The 17,617-nt window shown below is 38.9% G+C and overlaps 1 protein-coding gene across 1 annotated transcript in view; it reads left to right on the forward strand.

The window, feature by feature from the left end:
* MGAT5 (alpha-1,6-mannosylglycoprotein 6-beta-N-acetylglucosaminyltransferase) overlaps positions 1 to 17,617 on the forward strand; it is a 165,048-nt gene that overhangs the window by 130,818 nt on the left and 16,613 nt on the right. The window contains exons 11-12 of the mRNA XM_065413559.1: positions 4,514 to 4,663; positions 14,444 to 14,590. Coding sequence (XP_065269631.1) covers positions 4,514 to 4,663; positions 14,444 to 14,590 — 297 coding nt within the window. The remainder of the gene's footprint in view (positions 1 to 4,513; positions 4,664 to 14,443; positions 14,591 to 17,617) is intronic.

The raw sequence follows: 17,617 nt of genomic DNA on the forward strand, positions 1-17,617 counted from the left end.
TGTTTTTATTTTAAGAAGAAATGTGCTGTGTAAGAGCTAGGTAACTATTTATTTCTCTGAAATCAGTAAAATTTTGAGGAAATCCATCTATTTTTCTTTCTAGCTGTTTTTTCTTTGCCACTTACAATATATTCATATTATCATGGTTTTATTTATAGTGTACACTATATGACTTTTGCTAATAAGATTCAAGGTGGCTTATGATTGTTTCTACAGTAGGCAGATATGTTGTCATTAATACCTATGCTTTATAGTCTTATCTATTTTCACCTTTAAAACACTGAACCATAACTCCTGGGCTTTGTTTAGGCAGGCACAGTGGATTAAGATATGCCACTATCAGTAAACCTCAACTGCATTAAGAAAACAGGAATGGGTTTTACAATTTGTAGTTCTGCAACTTGAAAAGAAAAGGCTACATCAAAGGGATCTCTGTAATCCACCCAAAAAAAAAAACAAAAAACATTGTGAGCATTTTGACTAGTAAAGTTATTTTCTAAATGGTAATATTCTCTTATTTCCAGGAAGCTTTTTTCATTTACCATGCGGGATATATCTGATCCTAAGTCCTATCTCATTTTTTAATTGTGTATATTCTACTTTATAAACACTAGGAATTTGGGGTTCTTATGTACTTGGTTTAATTTTGAAGTCTGCATTTTTCAGATAGTATAGTAACATGTTCATGTTAACTAATGATGGCAGCAGGGACTGGAAATCCAAGCTCTTGGTTTCTATTGCCTGCTTTTCCAATGATTTACTGCATGACCTTGGGCAAGTCACTTAACATCTCTCTGCTCAGTTTGCTCCTAATAGAAGGATAATACTTCAAGTGCCTTCCTCAGAGGAGCATGATGAGATTTAATCATTTGCAAAGCACTTACTCTTGGAAGGCACTATTTTAAAAAATAAAGATCCTTTACAAATGAAAAACATACTGTGAGAATAATATGCAAGTCACAGTGGTACAGCAGGGCGCTTCATGTTATATTTTGTTGCTAGTCTAACCTAGTTGGCTTATCCCTGTGGTATTTTAAAGTACATAATTCACCTGAAGCTATTATTTCCAGGCACTAAATATATTATTTGAGTTGCTAATAATACTACATATATAGCCTTAAGCTATAATTATAAATATCTAAAGAAATAAATGATACCATGACATTTTATTATAGACAACTCTGTGTTTTCTTTATCTCGTTGTTGGGAATAGTATCTCGCATGTATTGAAGGTTTGGTTTGTTCTTTTATGGGTCATTTATATGTAGCGTGTAGGGTTTTTTTTTCCTGTATGACCTAACTTCCAATGGGAGATAGGGCCCTGGAGCTTAGTTCTACAGGTATTTAGGGTGATATTGGATAGCAAATTAGATATGAGTTTTCATTCAGTGCGGCAGGAAAAAGCCAAAATAATTTGGGGCTACGCGCTCAGAGATGTTGCATTATATCATTGCCTCAAAAGGGAACGTAGCCCATTTTGGAGGCCATTGGAATAGGACTTGATATAAGACAAAGCGTCTACTGAAAGCTCTTCCATTCACCTGTTATTGTGACACTGAGAAAGTCACTTCAATTCTGTGCCTCTGTTTCTCTTCCAACCTTTTGTCTGTCTTGTCTCTTTAGATTGAAAGCTGTTCCATTAGGGACTGTTTCCTACTGTGTGTTCATTGCCCATCACAATGGAACCCCAGCCTCAATTAGGGTGCTCTTGTAACACAAATAATAGAATACAGGTGTGGCATAATTGCTCCTAGCATGTCATGTTCAGTACTGGGCACCTCCTTACCAGAAATGTATTGAGAAATTGAAGTTCAGAAAAGAACAACAAATGGATTCACCTGTGGGAAAAATGTAAAAGTCATTAAATATGTACTGCTTAATTCAAAGATAGCTAAAGAGGGACATACATTTACAATTATTTGAAGGGTGTGAACATCAAGGAGAGGAATTATTTAGGACAGAACAGAGAATGAGAGGGCAGTTTATAGGCATAATTTCATGACAGCTGAGCATGGGTTTGGGAATTGGGAAGGGACTGAGTGTTCTAATCCTGACTTGGCCACTGACGTCCTGTGTGGGCTCCATTAAGTCGCTTTGCCTCTATTTCCTCAATTTCGACATCTGTGGAAGGCCAGGAGTGTTGAAGTCTATACAGTGTTTCATAATGGTCTTCCAAGGGAAGTGGTGAAAGCCTCATAGCTTGAGACAAAATGCTAGTAAATATACAAGAACCAGGGATGGAGATGAACTAATAGTGTAGGTCCCTTCCACCTCTAATTTCTGGGATCTTCTGAATTTCATGACTGTATTCGCAATGGGCTGATGCATTAATCCACACCAGCTGATGAGCACTTGAATCGTGACCGAGGCCTTGAGTAGGGGAAGGTACCCTTTTTGAAGTTAGACAAGACAGTGACCTTGCATTGCTTTGGTTTGAACCTGGGTACCCATTAAAGATTTCAGACTGCAGAGCAAGGCTGAATCAATAAAAGGGAGGAGGCACCTCAGGACAAAGCCTTTGACAATAGGCATGGAGACAGAACACCCTTTTAGCCCTGGAAAAGGCCCTTCCTGGTCACAGCTGAAGTGATGTGAATCAGGCACCTTTAACAGTCAATGGAAAAAATAATTTTTAAAAAGTCCCAAAACACATTAAGTTAATACCGAATTGTGACCGTGTGGATAGAGCACTAGCCTGGGACTCAGAAGACCTGAATTCTATTCCCAGCTCTCCTATGAGCTTGCTGGGTGACCTTGGGCAAGTCATTTCACTTCTCTGTGCCTCATTTTCCCCATCTGTAAAATGGGGATAGAGATACTGACCTCCCTTGTGAAATGCTTTGAGATCTAATAATGAAAAACACTATATAAGAGCTAAGCATTATTTGTTTACTATTCTTATTCTTACTATTATTAGTCTTGAAAATTGACTTTTCAGAACTCTGTTTATGCATAACTTTATATGAGTTTTCTCAGCCAATATTAAGAATGTAAATTCTGTTTTGCTGTTTCATTTACTGTAATATGCTGTGTGAAACCTTTCTCTCAAGTGAGTTTATTCATTATACTCTCTGCCTTTCCCTGTCCCTAATCCTAATGAAATATTTTTGAGTTGTTGGGATTGTAGGAAGTAGTACTTAACTGTACTTAATTATTATTATTGTCTAGATAGCCTTTGAATTAACTATCTTGTGGCTTATACAGTATTTTCTGTGGCTTTAAGGTTTTGTAGAGACTAATCAGCAGCTGCCAGAGTTGGATAGCTCCTTCATCCCTGCCTTTTTCCATCCGCCAGACTACGAAAGCCTTTTTCATAAGTTGATTTGTACAAGGACAATCTGGATCTTGGATTTAGTTATCAGACAAGAAAGTTTGGTTCTCTCAATATTTTTGTTGACATAAATAATAATTAGCCAGTGCATTCTTCCTAAAATGTAGTGTGGGGCACAACTGGCTGATCAGAGAAATTTAGCAATGGGGGAGGCTGTGAAAGAGCAAGTTGTCCACTTCCCTGCAAGTGTTACCAAACCACAGAGGAAGCTAAAGCTAGAAACCATCTTTTATTTTCAAGCCTCAGATTGGCTACACTGAATACTTAATGTACGTCCATTTTTGGTAAGCAGTAAATTATAAAATTTCACTTGTCTAGGCTTGGTGTCTTATTGTCCCAGGCTTCCAAGTAATAGGATTTTCCTAGTCTACTTCCCCTTTGAGGGAACTTCAGTATCACCGTTGGCTAACTTTCTCATACATAGCTGTCAAATAATGGTGTGTAGGGGTTGCCTATGACAAATCAAGTAGGGTAGAAAATACAAGCCTAGAAATGGTCCTGCCACCAAAGAGTCAAGACGTTTGTTTCTTGGTGTTAGGACTAGACTGTGTGGAGGCTTATGTCCAAATCTTGAGAGAAAGCAGGGGCATGGCATTAGTGAGATAAGATTAACAACTCCTTTCTTCACAGTGAGGATGAGCCAAGGCCAATTATATTGAGTTCATGACAGAAATATCTCAACAACTCTTCTAACCAGTTTGCAGGAAGCTATTATTTTTAGGCCAAACTGTGCAACTGTTGTTTGCATGACTGTGCAAAAGTGGTGACCACTTGCATAAGTAGTCCAATGAAAGTGGAGTAAGTGTGGGTTACAAAATTGAGTTTATTATGTGTAGAAATGTTTTCAGTTCAACTTCTGACTTGTAAACGTGTATTGAGGGCCTGGTTGTGCCCCCTTGAAATTAATAGCAATTTTCCCATTGAGTTCTGTGGAACAGGAGCAGGGCTGTCTGTATTGCAAACTAGCACAAAACTTTTATAAATTAAGACTTTAAAATGCTAATCATATAATACACTATCGAGTCTTATGTCAAAGATGTGGTTATGAAAGATGAGAACCACTGACCTCCTTTCATTTAGGGCTTTGGGACGTTGTTTAGGTAGATAACCAGTTCTGATTGGGACAGCATCACTTCTTAGTTTGTTTGTAAAGACTAAAACGAATTTTGTTTCATTTTATAGGATAAGAAGGCTTATTTGGACATCATTCATACCTACATGGAAGTCCATGGAACCGTCCACGGGACAAGTACTGTCCATATGCCCAGCTACGTGAAAAACCATGGCATCCTTAGTGGGCGAGATTTGCAGTTTCTGCTGAGAGAAACAAAAGTAAGTTTATTGCCAAGAGGGAAAAAATGCTAAAACCACTAAAGAATTACTGTACTTGAAGAACTCAAATGCCATCTTGCCATTAGCTGACACCTGCATTAAGGGGCTTTAGAAACACAAAGCCAAATAAAAGGGAATTTAACCTGGCCTTTCGGTATGTACAAGCACCTAAGAATGCCCTAACAACTGTGCATGTGCTTGACAAACTGGCAGCCACTTACAGAAAACTTAGCTCATGCCATCCGGCCTAGGAGAGACTTCTTAAAACCAGTTTCAAAATATCATTAAACTCATTTTTCCTTTTTTGTAACTGATAAGCAGAGCAGAGAGATGATCATCTGTGAGAATTTAGTTCATTTTTAAATCCACAATTTAAAAGCTAGGTGCTATCTGACAACTGCACTGCAGTACACTGCCCTACCAATGACTTCAACCTGGAGTCACATCCCTCTATAGTGATAAAAAGCATTTAATTCTCCATTCAGTTACTTCCGCAGCTCCACGTGAGCGCAGAGAGAGACTTTTAAAGCGTTTTTTTGCCTATGGTCCCATGGTCTGTATTTGAACTAAAGTTAAGATAAGAGCAGTGTACACGTTTAAATAAACTTTTTCCCCCAGAGGTTAGAACACTTTTTTCCAATTTGCCATTCAATTCCCTTACCCTTGGACAGGTTTATGCAGGATAAAATAAACAATTTTTTAGGAGGATAATTTGAAGCATAGAAACTTGTTAGTGGATCAGGCTCAAATAAAATGTGTAATTTTCAGTCAGTGGGTTTGTGAAGGAAATGTTTTGTGATTTTAAATTTGCAAAATGGAATGTATAAGAATGGCTGTACTGGGTCAGACCAAAGGTCCATCTAGCCCAGTATCCTGTCTACCGACAGTGGCCAATGCCAGGTTCCCCAGAGGGAGTGAACCTAACAGGTAATGATCAAGTGATCTCTCTCCTGCCATCCATCTCCACCCTCTGACAAACAGAGTCTAGGGACACCATTCCTTACCCATCCTGGCTAATAGCCATTAATGGACTTAACTTCCATGAATTTATCCAGTTCTCTTTTAAACGCTGTTATAGTCCTAGCCTTCACAACCTCCTCAGGTAAAGAGTTCCACAAGTTGATTGTGCGCTGTGTGAAGAAGAACTTCCTTTTATTTGTTTTAAACCTGCTGCCTATTAATTTCATTTGGTGACCCCTAGTTCTTGTATTATGGGAATAAGTAAATAACTTTTCCTTATCTAGTTTCTCCACATCACTCATGATTTTATATACCTCTATCATATCCCCCCTTAGTCTCCTCTTTTCCAAGCTGAAAAGTTCTAGCCTCTTTAATCTCTCCTCATATGGGACCCGTTCCAAACCCCTAATCATTTTAGTTGCCCTTCTCTGAACCTTTTCTAGTGCCAGTATATCTTTTTTGAGATGAGGAGACCACATCTGTATGCAGTATTCAAGATGTGGGCATACCATCGATTTATATAAGGGCAATAATATATTCTCTGTCTTATTCTCTATCAACTTTTTAATGATTCCTAACATCCTGTTTGCTTTTTTGACCGCCTCTGCACACTGCGTGGACATCTTCAGAGAACTATCCACGATGACTCCAAGATCTTTTTCCTGATTCGTTGTAGCTAAAATAGCCCCCATCATATTGTATGTATAGTTGGGGTTATTTTTTCCAATGTGCATTACTTTACATTTATCCACATTAAATTTCATTTGCCATTTGTTGCCCAATCACTTAGTTTTGTGAGATCTTTTTGAAGTTCTTCACAGTCTGCTTTGGTCTTAACTATCTTGAGCAGTTTAGTATCATCTGCAAACTTTGCCACCTCACTTTTTACCCCTATGGAGCCTTTCCACTTTTTTCCCCATTGTTGATTTGTTGCTGTGCACTGTTACAACAGAAGCCACTAAAAAGTAAGCTCCTTTCAGTCATGCTATGCAGTTTATCACAGAGATCTCCTATTCAAAGTATAGGGGGAAACAGTGGTAGCCTTGCATTTCTGTGCAGTGGCTATGGGAAAACTGACTTTTTTTTAAAGACAACCACTATGTATGTGTACTTTCTGCATACACACACAATGTTACCATTTAAAAAGTCAGCATGTACTTATATTTGCCACAGATCACAGCTTTCCCCTGCATTTAGAATTTGAAATTATTGTGTTAATCATGGATTCCACTGTGGGTAAATATTGGCATTTTAATAATAACCTGAGCATAAATCTCTCCAGTTAAATTTGTTCTCTTTACTGGTTAAAACAGAAATCACGTTCAACTGCTTATTTAACTTCCAGGATGCTTATCACAATTTGCATAACACATGATACTGTTTATAACTTCCTATAACTAAGTTTTTACCTCTAATCATTCTTCGGTAACATGAGTCTTCGTGGGGCTCCTTTTTACTTGTATTACACTCAAAATCCTAGTTTTCATTATTAAGCAATTTTACATAGCTATTATTGAATCATCCAATAATGATAGCCTAGTACTGTCAAAATAAAAGGTGGGAGTTGGGTTTTGTTTTTATATGATTTGGCTTCTGATATTTTGATCCAAATTACATTGATCAGATTGATTAGTGACTGAATTAAATGGAAAACACTATAGTTTGTAAAGTGCTCATGAGATCTGTCTGGATAAAAGAAGTAATATAAAATGTCACTATCATTGTGCCAAAGTATTGAAGTCTTTAAAAATGTTGGATCCCTGCATTGCAGCTTGCAAAAATCTACAAGGGTTTGTGAGAGTTTGAAAGGGTTTCCACATTATTGCTATGCTTTGATTCTTCCCTGACACTGTAGCTTTGAGAGTTTGCTATATTTCTCAAATGATGGTGTTTAGCAGCTGTAGGTTCTTGAGACCGCTATTGAAATGCTAGCCTGTTACATCTGCTTTTAAATAATCTCTTCAAATATAATCTTTGCTTCTTTAAATTAGATCTTTAAATTCATATTAGTGACATTTTTCAAATATTTTTCCATAATGTTTGTTATTTGATAATTTGATATTTGATAATTATCAAAGCTCTCTTAAACAAAGGATTTGCTTGCTTGTACATAGCCAGGCTAACACACAAAAAATAAAAAAAATAAAAAAGATTACAGGTAGCTAAGACATCAGATCTTGTTCCAGTGTTTAGGGTCTTGTCTCATTCTCAAGTCAATCAAAATGAAATGTCTTGCTGATGTCATGACCAAATGAGATCGCTTGTTGATTCTTTTATGGGCTATTATGACGTGGGTTGTCATTTCTCTTATTTTTTTAGTATGTCTAACATTTAGTCACTCTGATATATTTAGCTTTACACTTGCTTTAATAAAAAATAAATAGCAGCAGCCTGAGATTGAGAGCGGGAATGAGATTTATAAAGTAGTCAGATTTGAATAAAAAAAAATCTAATATCTATGATTAGTATCTCATCAGTAATACAGTGACTGGTCACCTGACTTGAAATCTGTATGTGATCTGATCACAATACTAAAGTAGTCCTCCACTAGTGTTTGCTGTTAGTGTTCACTGTGACTGTGCATTTGAATATTTTGTTCATGGCTTTCCTGCAGGGCAGGAGAGAATAGCTTGACATGATTATAAAACACCTTCACTTTGACTATTCACTTGTATCTGCATCAGCTGGTTTGTTGCATCTTGGTGGGTTGGCTTGTTTGTATCAAGTTAATCATGGAAACCCCACATTCTAACATTGCATTGCTAAAGGACAGTGAGAACAGTATTTCCCCCAAAAGCAATATATCCTGAAAGACATGATCTGGTAGTTTAACAAATCTTATAACATGCATGTGCACATTCCCTCGTTGTGTCTCGAATCCTGTTTAAGTGTAGGCACAGGAAGAAGCCACTCCTCCTCCTCCCTCCTTGTGCAATACCTGCATAAAATGGTCTAGCAAATTGTTAATGGTTCAGTTATGTTTCTCCGTTCAGTAGATCATAGTGTATAGTCAGGACACCAAAAGCACTTGAATGATGACTGCTATAGCCAATGGTGAAGCTGGCATCTATATGTTCAATTGCAGCTTCAAGCATAAACCTGCTATTTTTTCAGCTTTGCCTCTAAAATAATAATAATAAACCTTCAGAGACACTTTCACCTTCAAAAGTTCCATTTCTAAGCATAAGTTTTCAGACATAAAGGGCCAACCACATTCTTTCATGCTGTGAACTCCAGTATTGTACTTCCCAGTTAGTGCAAAGCCTCAAACAAGGATTCTGTCCTTGAAAAGTCAGAGATCAGTACAAATTATAATTAAGTCCATCACAAAATACAGATGCCCACAAATATGTCAGTATGGAGCACCCTCAAAAAATTTTCCATCTCAAACTCGATCCAATTTCTGCAACATGTTCCAAGAACCATAGAATCATCGAATATTAGGCTGGAAGAGACCTCAGGAGGTCATCTAGTCCAACCCCCTGCTCAAAGCAGGACCAACACCAACTAAATCATCCCAGCCAAGGCTTTGTCAAGCCAGGCCTTAAAAACCTCTAAGGATGGAGATTCCACCACCTCCCTAGGTAACCCATTCCAGTGCTTCACCAACCTCCTAGTGAAATAGTTTTTCCTAATATCCAATCTAGACCTCCCCCACTGCAACTTGAGACCATTGCTTCTTGTTCTGTCATCTGCCACCGCTGAGAACAGCCGAGCTCCATCCTCTTTAGAACCCTCCTTTAGGTAGTTGAAGGCTGCTATCAAATCCCCACTCACTCTTCTTTTCTGCAGACTAAATAACGGCACTTCCCTCAGCCTCTCCTCGTAAGTCATGTGGCCCAGACTCCGATCATTTTCGTTGCCCTCCACTGGACTCTCCAATTTGTCCACATCCTTTCTGTAGTGGGGGGCCCAAAACTGGATGCAATACTCCAAGTGTGGCCTCACCAGTGCCGAATAGAGGGGAATAATCACTTCCCTCGATCTGCTGGCAATGCTCCTAGTAATACAGCCCAATATGCTGTTGGCCTTCTTGGCAATGAGGGCACACTGCTGACTCATATCCAGCTTCTCATCCACCGTAATCCCCAGGTCCTTTTCTGCAGAACTGCTGCTTAGCCAGTCGATCCCCAGCCTGTAGCGGTGCATGGGATTCTTCCTTCCTAAGTGCAGGACTCTGCACGTGTCCTTGTTGAACCTTATCAGATTTCTTTTGGCCCAATCCTCCAATTTGTCTAGGTCACTCTGGACCCTATCCCTACCCTCCAGTGTATCTACCTCTCCCCCCAATTTAGTGTCATCTGCGAACTTGCTGAGGGTGCAATTCATCCCATCATCCAGATCATTAGTAAAGATGTTGAACAAAACCGACCCCAGGACCGACCCCTGGGGCACTCCGCTTGATAACGGCTGCCAATTAGACATCAAGCCATTGATCACTACCCATTGAGCCTGACAATCTAGCCAACTTTCTATCCACCTTATAATCCATTCATCCAGTCCATACTTCTTTAACTTGCTGGCAGTAGATGACCACTAAATTGTGATTTTCGATCACTGCTTTGCAAGCCCCAAATATATGGTTGAAACATCTGAAATAGTTCTTAGTTAGCAAGTAAGCTTGAAGCTGCCACTGTATTGTGCAGCTTATAGATCAGAATTTGAAAATGCCTTTCAAAAGAGGCATTTTTCAAATAGGGAGAACTTATAAAATGGCTAGCTTAAGTGTGTGGTTGATGTAGTGCATAACAACAGCTAGACCTCATATTTTCTGACTGAACAGTTTCCCGTTGGAAAATGCTGATTGGACGGAATGAAAATGTTCCTCTGGGAAGAGGGGGATTCTGTCGAAGCTTTCCTGCCTAACCCAGGCTTCTAGACTCCCCGGGCTGCCAGGAAGGCAGTTGGGGAGTTCAGATTGGAATTTTTTTTTAAAAATTCAATTTTTGTTCTTCCAAACAGAATTCTTTGAAAATGTCCGTCATGCATCTCTCACGTCCACTCCACCCCCAATGTGGAAATTTCATGACTCCAACTTTTCATTCTGATTCCGAACAAATTTTTTTTTTTTTTTTTTAGAAATGAGAAATTTCCTGCAGAATAGAAATTCCAGTTTCCAGACAGCTGTAATAACGTAAGGAGTGTCTTGTTAACATTTGGCTGCAGAGTGTAACAATCTCTAAAACAGAAATCCTGTTCAGCTATTGTGTAGGCAATGTTAAGCAAGCAGACTTATTAACTTTTTCATGCTGTGGTTTACACAGCAGTATAGTTAAAAGAAGCTTATTGGGAGCACAGTGCTATATTTTTGGTTCCATGAATTTCACAGTGGAGGGAACCTATTCTAAAGGTGTTTCTCTCATTTACAAGAGGACTGTGCTTATCCAGTGAGCTTTTCATGTGTGTGAGAAAAATGTATCTGAGTAACACTCCATTGTTGTGTGCCTCTCAGCTCTGGGCCATCTCTCTTTCTGCAGTTCAGAATAGAATGTATTACAAAATAGTTCAGTATTGATGCACACACAAATGGTGATAAACCTATCAGTGCCAGAGAATAGATTAAACTTTCTAGGTAAGCAAAGGATATTAATGAGAGAGAAAGACCCAAAGCTTTGGAACTGTAACATTTGGGGTGTGATCTGGTATATACCAAATACATTTTTAAATATTCATCTTCGTCTAGCTCAATAAATACAAAACATTAACTGTATTAACAAAGTGAAAATCTATTTTTGATTTCATTTTTGCCGTTATTTGCAAAGTCTGCATGCCTGAGTTTTTCTAAATTATTATGGTATTTACAGTAATGGGCTAATACAATGGTCACCAACCGGTCAATCCTAGAGGATCTCCCAGTCGATAGCGATCTCCGGCAGTGCAGTGTGGCTGCCGCTAAGGCAGACTTCCTGTCTACCCAGGCCCCATGCTGCTCCCGGAAGCAGCCAGCGTGGTACCAGGGGTGTGGGGACAGGGGTCTCCCTCTGCATGCTGCTTCTGCCTGCAAGCACCATTGGTTGGGAGAGGTGCAGGGGCAGTGCCTGCAGAGAGGGGTAGCCCACAGAGCCACATGCTCCCTGCCCTCCCCAGAGCATCTAGTACCCATCATAGAGAGGAGCAACCGGCATCAAGTATTTCCTCTAGTAGATTTGATCCTCCAGAGGAATTCTTTGAGCAATCTTAGAACCAGTGAAGGAATTTCCACCCTATGGCCAACATCTCCTGTTCATCTCCTGATCCCTGGTGGTTGATTTTAAATCCTTCCAGGACCTGGTCAAAAGGGACAGAGACTCCTTGCGGATTCCCCTCAAGGAGGTTACAGAGTCTCATCATAAGCTGCTTGACATCCTTCACTCACCCTCATTGGTCCACATAGCTTTACCTGTCAATGAGGCTCTTCTCGATCCAGCAAAGATCATCTGGCACACCCCAGATTCTATTCTGCCTACGGGGAAAAGAGTGGACAAGAAGTAGTATGTTCCAGCAAAGGATTTGGAGTTATTTTCCCATCCCTCACCTGACTCCTTGGTAGTGGATGCGGTGAATGAAAGTGGTAGGCAGCACCACGCTAAATCCAGGACTCAGGACAAAGACCACAAATGCCTGGACCTACTAGTGAGGAAGTCTTACTCCTCAGCCTCCCTACAGTTTAGAATTGCCAATTATCGGGCTTTGGCAAAATACAATCATGTCAATTATAACAAGTTAACCTCGTTCATCAACCGTCTGCCGGCGGAACACAGAGAGCAGTTCCAGGCAATTGTTGAGGAGGGCCAATTATTTGCCAGGACAACCCTGCAAGCCTCCGTCGATGCTGCTGATACTGCCACCAGTTGGATCGCTACAGCGGTGGTGATGAGAAGAGCCTCTTGGCTCTGGCTCTGCAGTTTCCCAAAGGAAGTTCAGAGTACAGTTGAGGACCTTCCTTTTGATGGACCTAAGTTGTTTGCAGATAGTATGGGCGAGTCTCCGTGAACACTGAAGGATTCTAGAGCGACTGTGTGTTCTCTTGGTATCTATGCTCCTACATACAAGAGAAAATTCTGCAAGTCTCAGACAGCCCAGAGATCCCGCCCCATCCAATTCCTTCCCTCCCAGAGGACATAGCCACATCAGAAAAGGCAAAGGTTTCAGAGAAGGAAATATCTGTTTCTGAGCCTCCCATCTTTCACCTGTCCATCTCCACAGAGGCCAGGACAAGAGGCAATGGGTTCAAACTACAGCATAGCAGATTTAGATTAAATCTCAGGAAAAACTTCCTAACTGTAAAAACAGCAGGAAAATGGAAGAGACTGCTTCAGGAGGTTGTGGAAGATTCTTCACTGGAGGTTTTCAAAAGGAGGCTGGATAGCCATCTGCCTTGGATGGTTTATACGTAACAAATCCTGCATCTTGGCAGGGGGGTTAGACTAGATGACCCTTGCAGTCCTTTATAACCCTGTGATTCTATGATTGCACAGAGATTCAGTGTTCTCAGAGTTGGGGAGGGACGTTAACATTTCAAGCTGTTCTACGGATTTCTTTTTTAGAGCCAGTCAGCTCATAATGTTAAACTGCTAATGCCAGAGGCTAGAGCGGATTAAAGACCTAATGCGGCAATGCCTATCTACAACAGGGCTGATATTACAAATTTATGCTTCAAATTAAATTAAACTGTTTTTATATGTAGCCTGAAATAGGCTTCTGACTATAGTCACTTAGAATTTTTTTAATTCAAGAGTTCATTTTCCCTTGAAGTAAAAATTTTAATGGGGAGTATCTTAGTTTGCTAAAGAGAGATGTCATGTCTTGAATGGATAATTTTAATAGCCATGAGCCTTAGATCTAGTAGGCAGTAGTTGAAACTAGCATATGCGTGGATCTATTCAATGGTGGTGTTTAGAGATTTGTGGCAGCTGTAGCTATCATATCTCAGAGCTTTTAAACCAACCCATTGTATACTCATTTTAAATTAAAATAAAAAGAGACATTATTTAATTCAATTTTCTCAGGTGTCAGGGCGGGGAAAGAGAGTGCTTCTAAATAGCTGTTGCACAAGGGTGTGACTTCTTTGTGACAAAATGTTAAATGTTTTTCAGTTGGATTTCCTGTTGCCCAATAACTGTCTTTATGCTGGCAGTAAGAGTAAGCACTGATGCCTTTCCCCCTTCAGTTTAGAATGGAGGAATTGAATTGTTGGCTTGTCACTGCAGTGCTATTGCTGAGTAGTGGGTCTTTAACTGAAGTTTGCTGCCATCTACTGTTTTTTATCAGAAGGCTTGTTCAATTTGGCCTGAGTGTGTTTATACTGGCAAAACTACTAAGTTAGTCAGGGGAAAAAATAAAGTGGCATAGCTAGTCAGTGATGTAACTGTTGTAAAACCTGTACCTACTGGTCTACCAGAGAGCTCTAGCAGTTTTGTTTGAACTGTAATCAAACCACCAAATGTCTTTTTTCCCAAAACATAACTGAAAGGGACTGTTGTTCCATCAGTTTCATGAAAAACCTTCTGTTTAATTTAGAGTGGATTGCCATAGTTTTCTCTCCAGCCCCTTACAGGAAGATTATTGTGAGACGTGTTTTCCAGGACATTCCATTACTCTTAGTTTTGCAGAGAGTGAGGGAGAATAGCCAAATCCTTAGCAACATTTAGCATGAAACTATTTAAAAGTTCTGTCAGAAATGTTACCCAATTCCTTTCAAACTGTTATGTGGACGTATTTTGAAGGCTTGTACATTTAAAATCTTTCTCGTTTATTTTAGCTTAACACTGAGTTTTTAGTGCCTTCTAAAGGGAAACAAAATTAATGGATGCTAGGTGATGTATCTTTTCTATTTTGCAGTTGTTTGTTGGACTTGGATTTCCATATGAAGGGCCTGCTCCCCTAGAGGCTATTGCTAATGGATGTGCTTTTCTAAATCTAAAATTTAACCCACCGAAAAGCAGCAAAAATACAGACTTTTTCAAAGGCAAGCCAACACTCCGAGAGGTAAGCTTTACTAACACTGATGTTTCTAACATTGCAAAGTATTGGGGCTGTGATACGTCTAAGTTGCTGATACTGTTTGTACTGTAGTGGTTTTCTTTTTGAGGATTGTACAACAACAAAAATTTTATTGCAAATAACTGCTTTCTTTGTAATATTACAATAAAAAACAGAATGTCAAACTAAGGTGCATAATTTACTGCAGACAGAGCAGTTTGTCCTTTTGCTTAACATAGCAGTGGCCAGAATTGGTATGATTAGTCCTATGTAAGACCACAATTATGTTATAACTAGGCACTATGATAATAAAATAATGAAACCCATCAAGTACTTCTAAGCTATAACTCTGTGTCCATGTATATCTACATTCTTCTAATTATTTTTGACAGACCATATATACAAGTTTCACTTCAAGATCTGATTTTCTATCCAGGGGAAACCTCAGTTGAGATCTCTGTGACTTCTCTTAAGGAAATGAGCATCACTGGGCAATAAGTGCGTCCTTGTTCAAATAAATATGAATGTTGTACTTACTATTCTGTTTAGCCCTAATAGTAACACTAGCAATGAACTGTGTGTATTTGACTGTAAAGACACTTGGAGAACCAAACCAATTTTTGAGGAGTGAACAGGAAAAGCAAACTACAAGTCTCCAAAGCATCCAGAATATTTTGTACCCTGAAGGGAAAAGGAGAAGACCAAACAAACTGGCCTCCCATGCAAGGATTTACTGAATATTATTGTTCATCGTGTTATAATTGCAGCATATCTGTGTATGGGTAAAGTTAGGCCTATAACATACTGAAAACATTTAGCATTTATCTAGTCATTTTTTTCTTGGCCTGACATTGGTTAACACACACTATTGCTTGCAACTTTGAATTGTCTTTGAATAAGTATTGTGTATGTTAATCAAATGTAGAATTATCTTGCTGATCTAAAAGGGAATATGTAGATAGGGAACAGCTTGCATGATAGCATTGGTCTGCTCGCAGATGGTGGTTCAGCTAGATGAACTGCACATTGAACTCATGCCAATTGGTTGATGAGTGATGTATTTCTACCATTTCTCATTTTAATTAAATAACATAGGTTGCCTGTGCCAAAGGGTTTGTGAGCAAGGTTTTGTGCACTGTTCTCAATCTTTTCTACAAATACAATCGATATAGTAGTCCAAATTCACCCCTTTCCTACAGCTTGACTTTATTAACAAAGAAAACAATAATAAAATAGAGAAAATGGCAATTAAAAAATAGAAGAGCTTAAAAAAACCCTTCTTCCCAGGTTTGGCTTCTTGTAGGGTTTTTCTGCTCAGGACTGCTTGGTCCTTTTGGATCATCTCACTCCAGAAAGCCACTTCTAGGTCTCTTATGTCCAAGAGCAATAACCAGTCACCTTCCCAGTAAATCACCATAACCCACTTAACCCTTTACTGGCAGAATCAACACTACTTGAAATGCCATGCCCTGTTAGCCAAACACTGCCAGCCTGCTACAGCATTAACAAAAAGAATTGCATTGGACTCTATATAATGTTCAGATTACTAGTGATTTTAATTTTTTTAAGCCTTAGTGTAGAACACAAGTGTAGCCAATCACTATGAATGCTGATTCTACTTTTTACTCCATTTACCTACTCTTGAGACAGTAGTGCCTGATCGAGTGATCAAAAAAAAAGGAATGGGAGCCAGGTACATATGAATTCTAATCCCCTTTGTGACTCTTTGGATTTAGGGAAGGTGGTGGTAACTGTATATCTCAGTTTTTTCACCTCTACAGTGAAAAAAAAGCCCGCAGGAGTGCTGAGAATTAATTAATGTTCGTAAAGCACTTTAAAGATGATAATCCTTAATATTTACTTGGCAGAAATATCACTACAGTTACTGTGTTTTTTCTCTCAGTTTAGGTAGAGCTGGTCAAAAAAAAAATTGTGAGGAAATTTTTCCTACCAAAAAATAGTTTTGTCTGAACTGAATTTTTTGTTGTTGTTTTTTGTAGGAAAATTTGAGAGGAAAATATTTATGTTGAATGGACATTTTGTTTTGGCGTAAAATTTTTGCTACTTTTTTGTTTCAAAAACCTGAAAAGACATTTTGAAAAGAAACATCAACACAAAACAAAAGTTTTCATTTCAACTTAGTGCCGTTTCTTTTTTGTTTTCTGAAACCCAGAAAGTGACACAAAACAACTTTTTATGTTTAAATTAAATGAACATGTTGATTCAAAATTTCCAATGGGAAAACAAACTTTTCTACCCAAAAAAATTCAAATGGAAGCTTTTTGTTTAAAATCTCTTACAGGGGAAAAATGTTAGGTTTCTGACCGCCTCTATTTCTATGCAGCAGAAGGGCCCCAAGAATGACTACGACCTTCACCTCTGGCCAATCACATTATTTCAGCATCAGGACAGTATTCTTAAAATTTCTACCGAACACATCCTCACAAGAGCTGGCACACAGTGGAACGTTGCTGGTTGCCACTGTGCTTGAACACTACTAGCCTGAGGAGATTCGCTGTTGATATCAAGGCTTCAAAACCAGGCCTGGCTTAATGTGCTGCCTGCCAGTCTGAAGTGTATAACGAACCCATGATCTCCAGTATAACTCCTGAAGCTGTGTGAAGTTTAATCACTATATTTACATACTTGGGGGGGGGGAAATCACATTTTGAAACGTAATACAAATAATTTTAGCACTTAAGCAATATTATTATGTTCATTGCCACACAACTTATTAATAAAGGCATATTCTCTGCCCCTAGTAGCTTATACAATCTAAAATTCAGATGTGAATGCCCTGGAAATTCAGGAAATTTTGATGATCTGAGTTTTTAAATATATATCACTTTTAAACAGTAGTGGTAACAATATGATACTGAGGTTAGCTGTATATGCAGATTTCGTGAAGGGATTGGGTTTTCAGGAGGAATTGAAAAGATGATGATGGGGTGGAGCATGGTGCACTAGGATACGGCTTATATAGACAGATCATGTAATCTGTGGGTCTTCCTCAAAAATCTTCTTAATCTTACT

The sequence above is a fragment of the Emys orbicularis genome, chromosome 11 (assembly GCF_028017835.1).
Source record: "Emys orbicularis isolate rEmyOrb1 chromosome 11, rEmyOrb1.hap1, whole genome shotgun sequence".
NCBI classification, from domain to species: Eukaryota; Metazoa; Chordata; order Testudines; family Emydidae; genus Emys; species Emys orbicularis.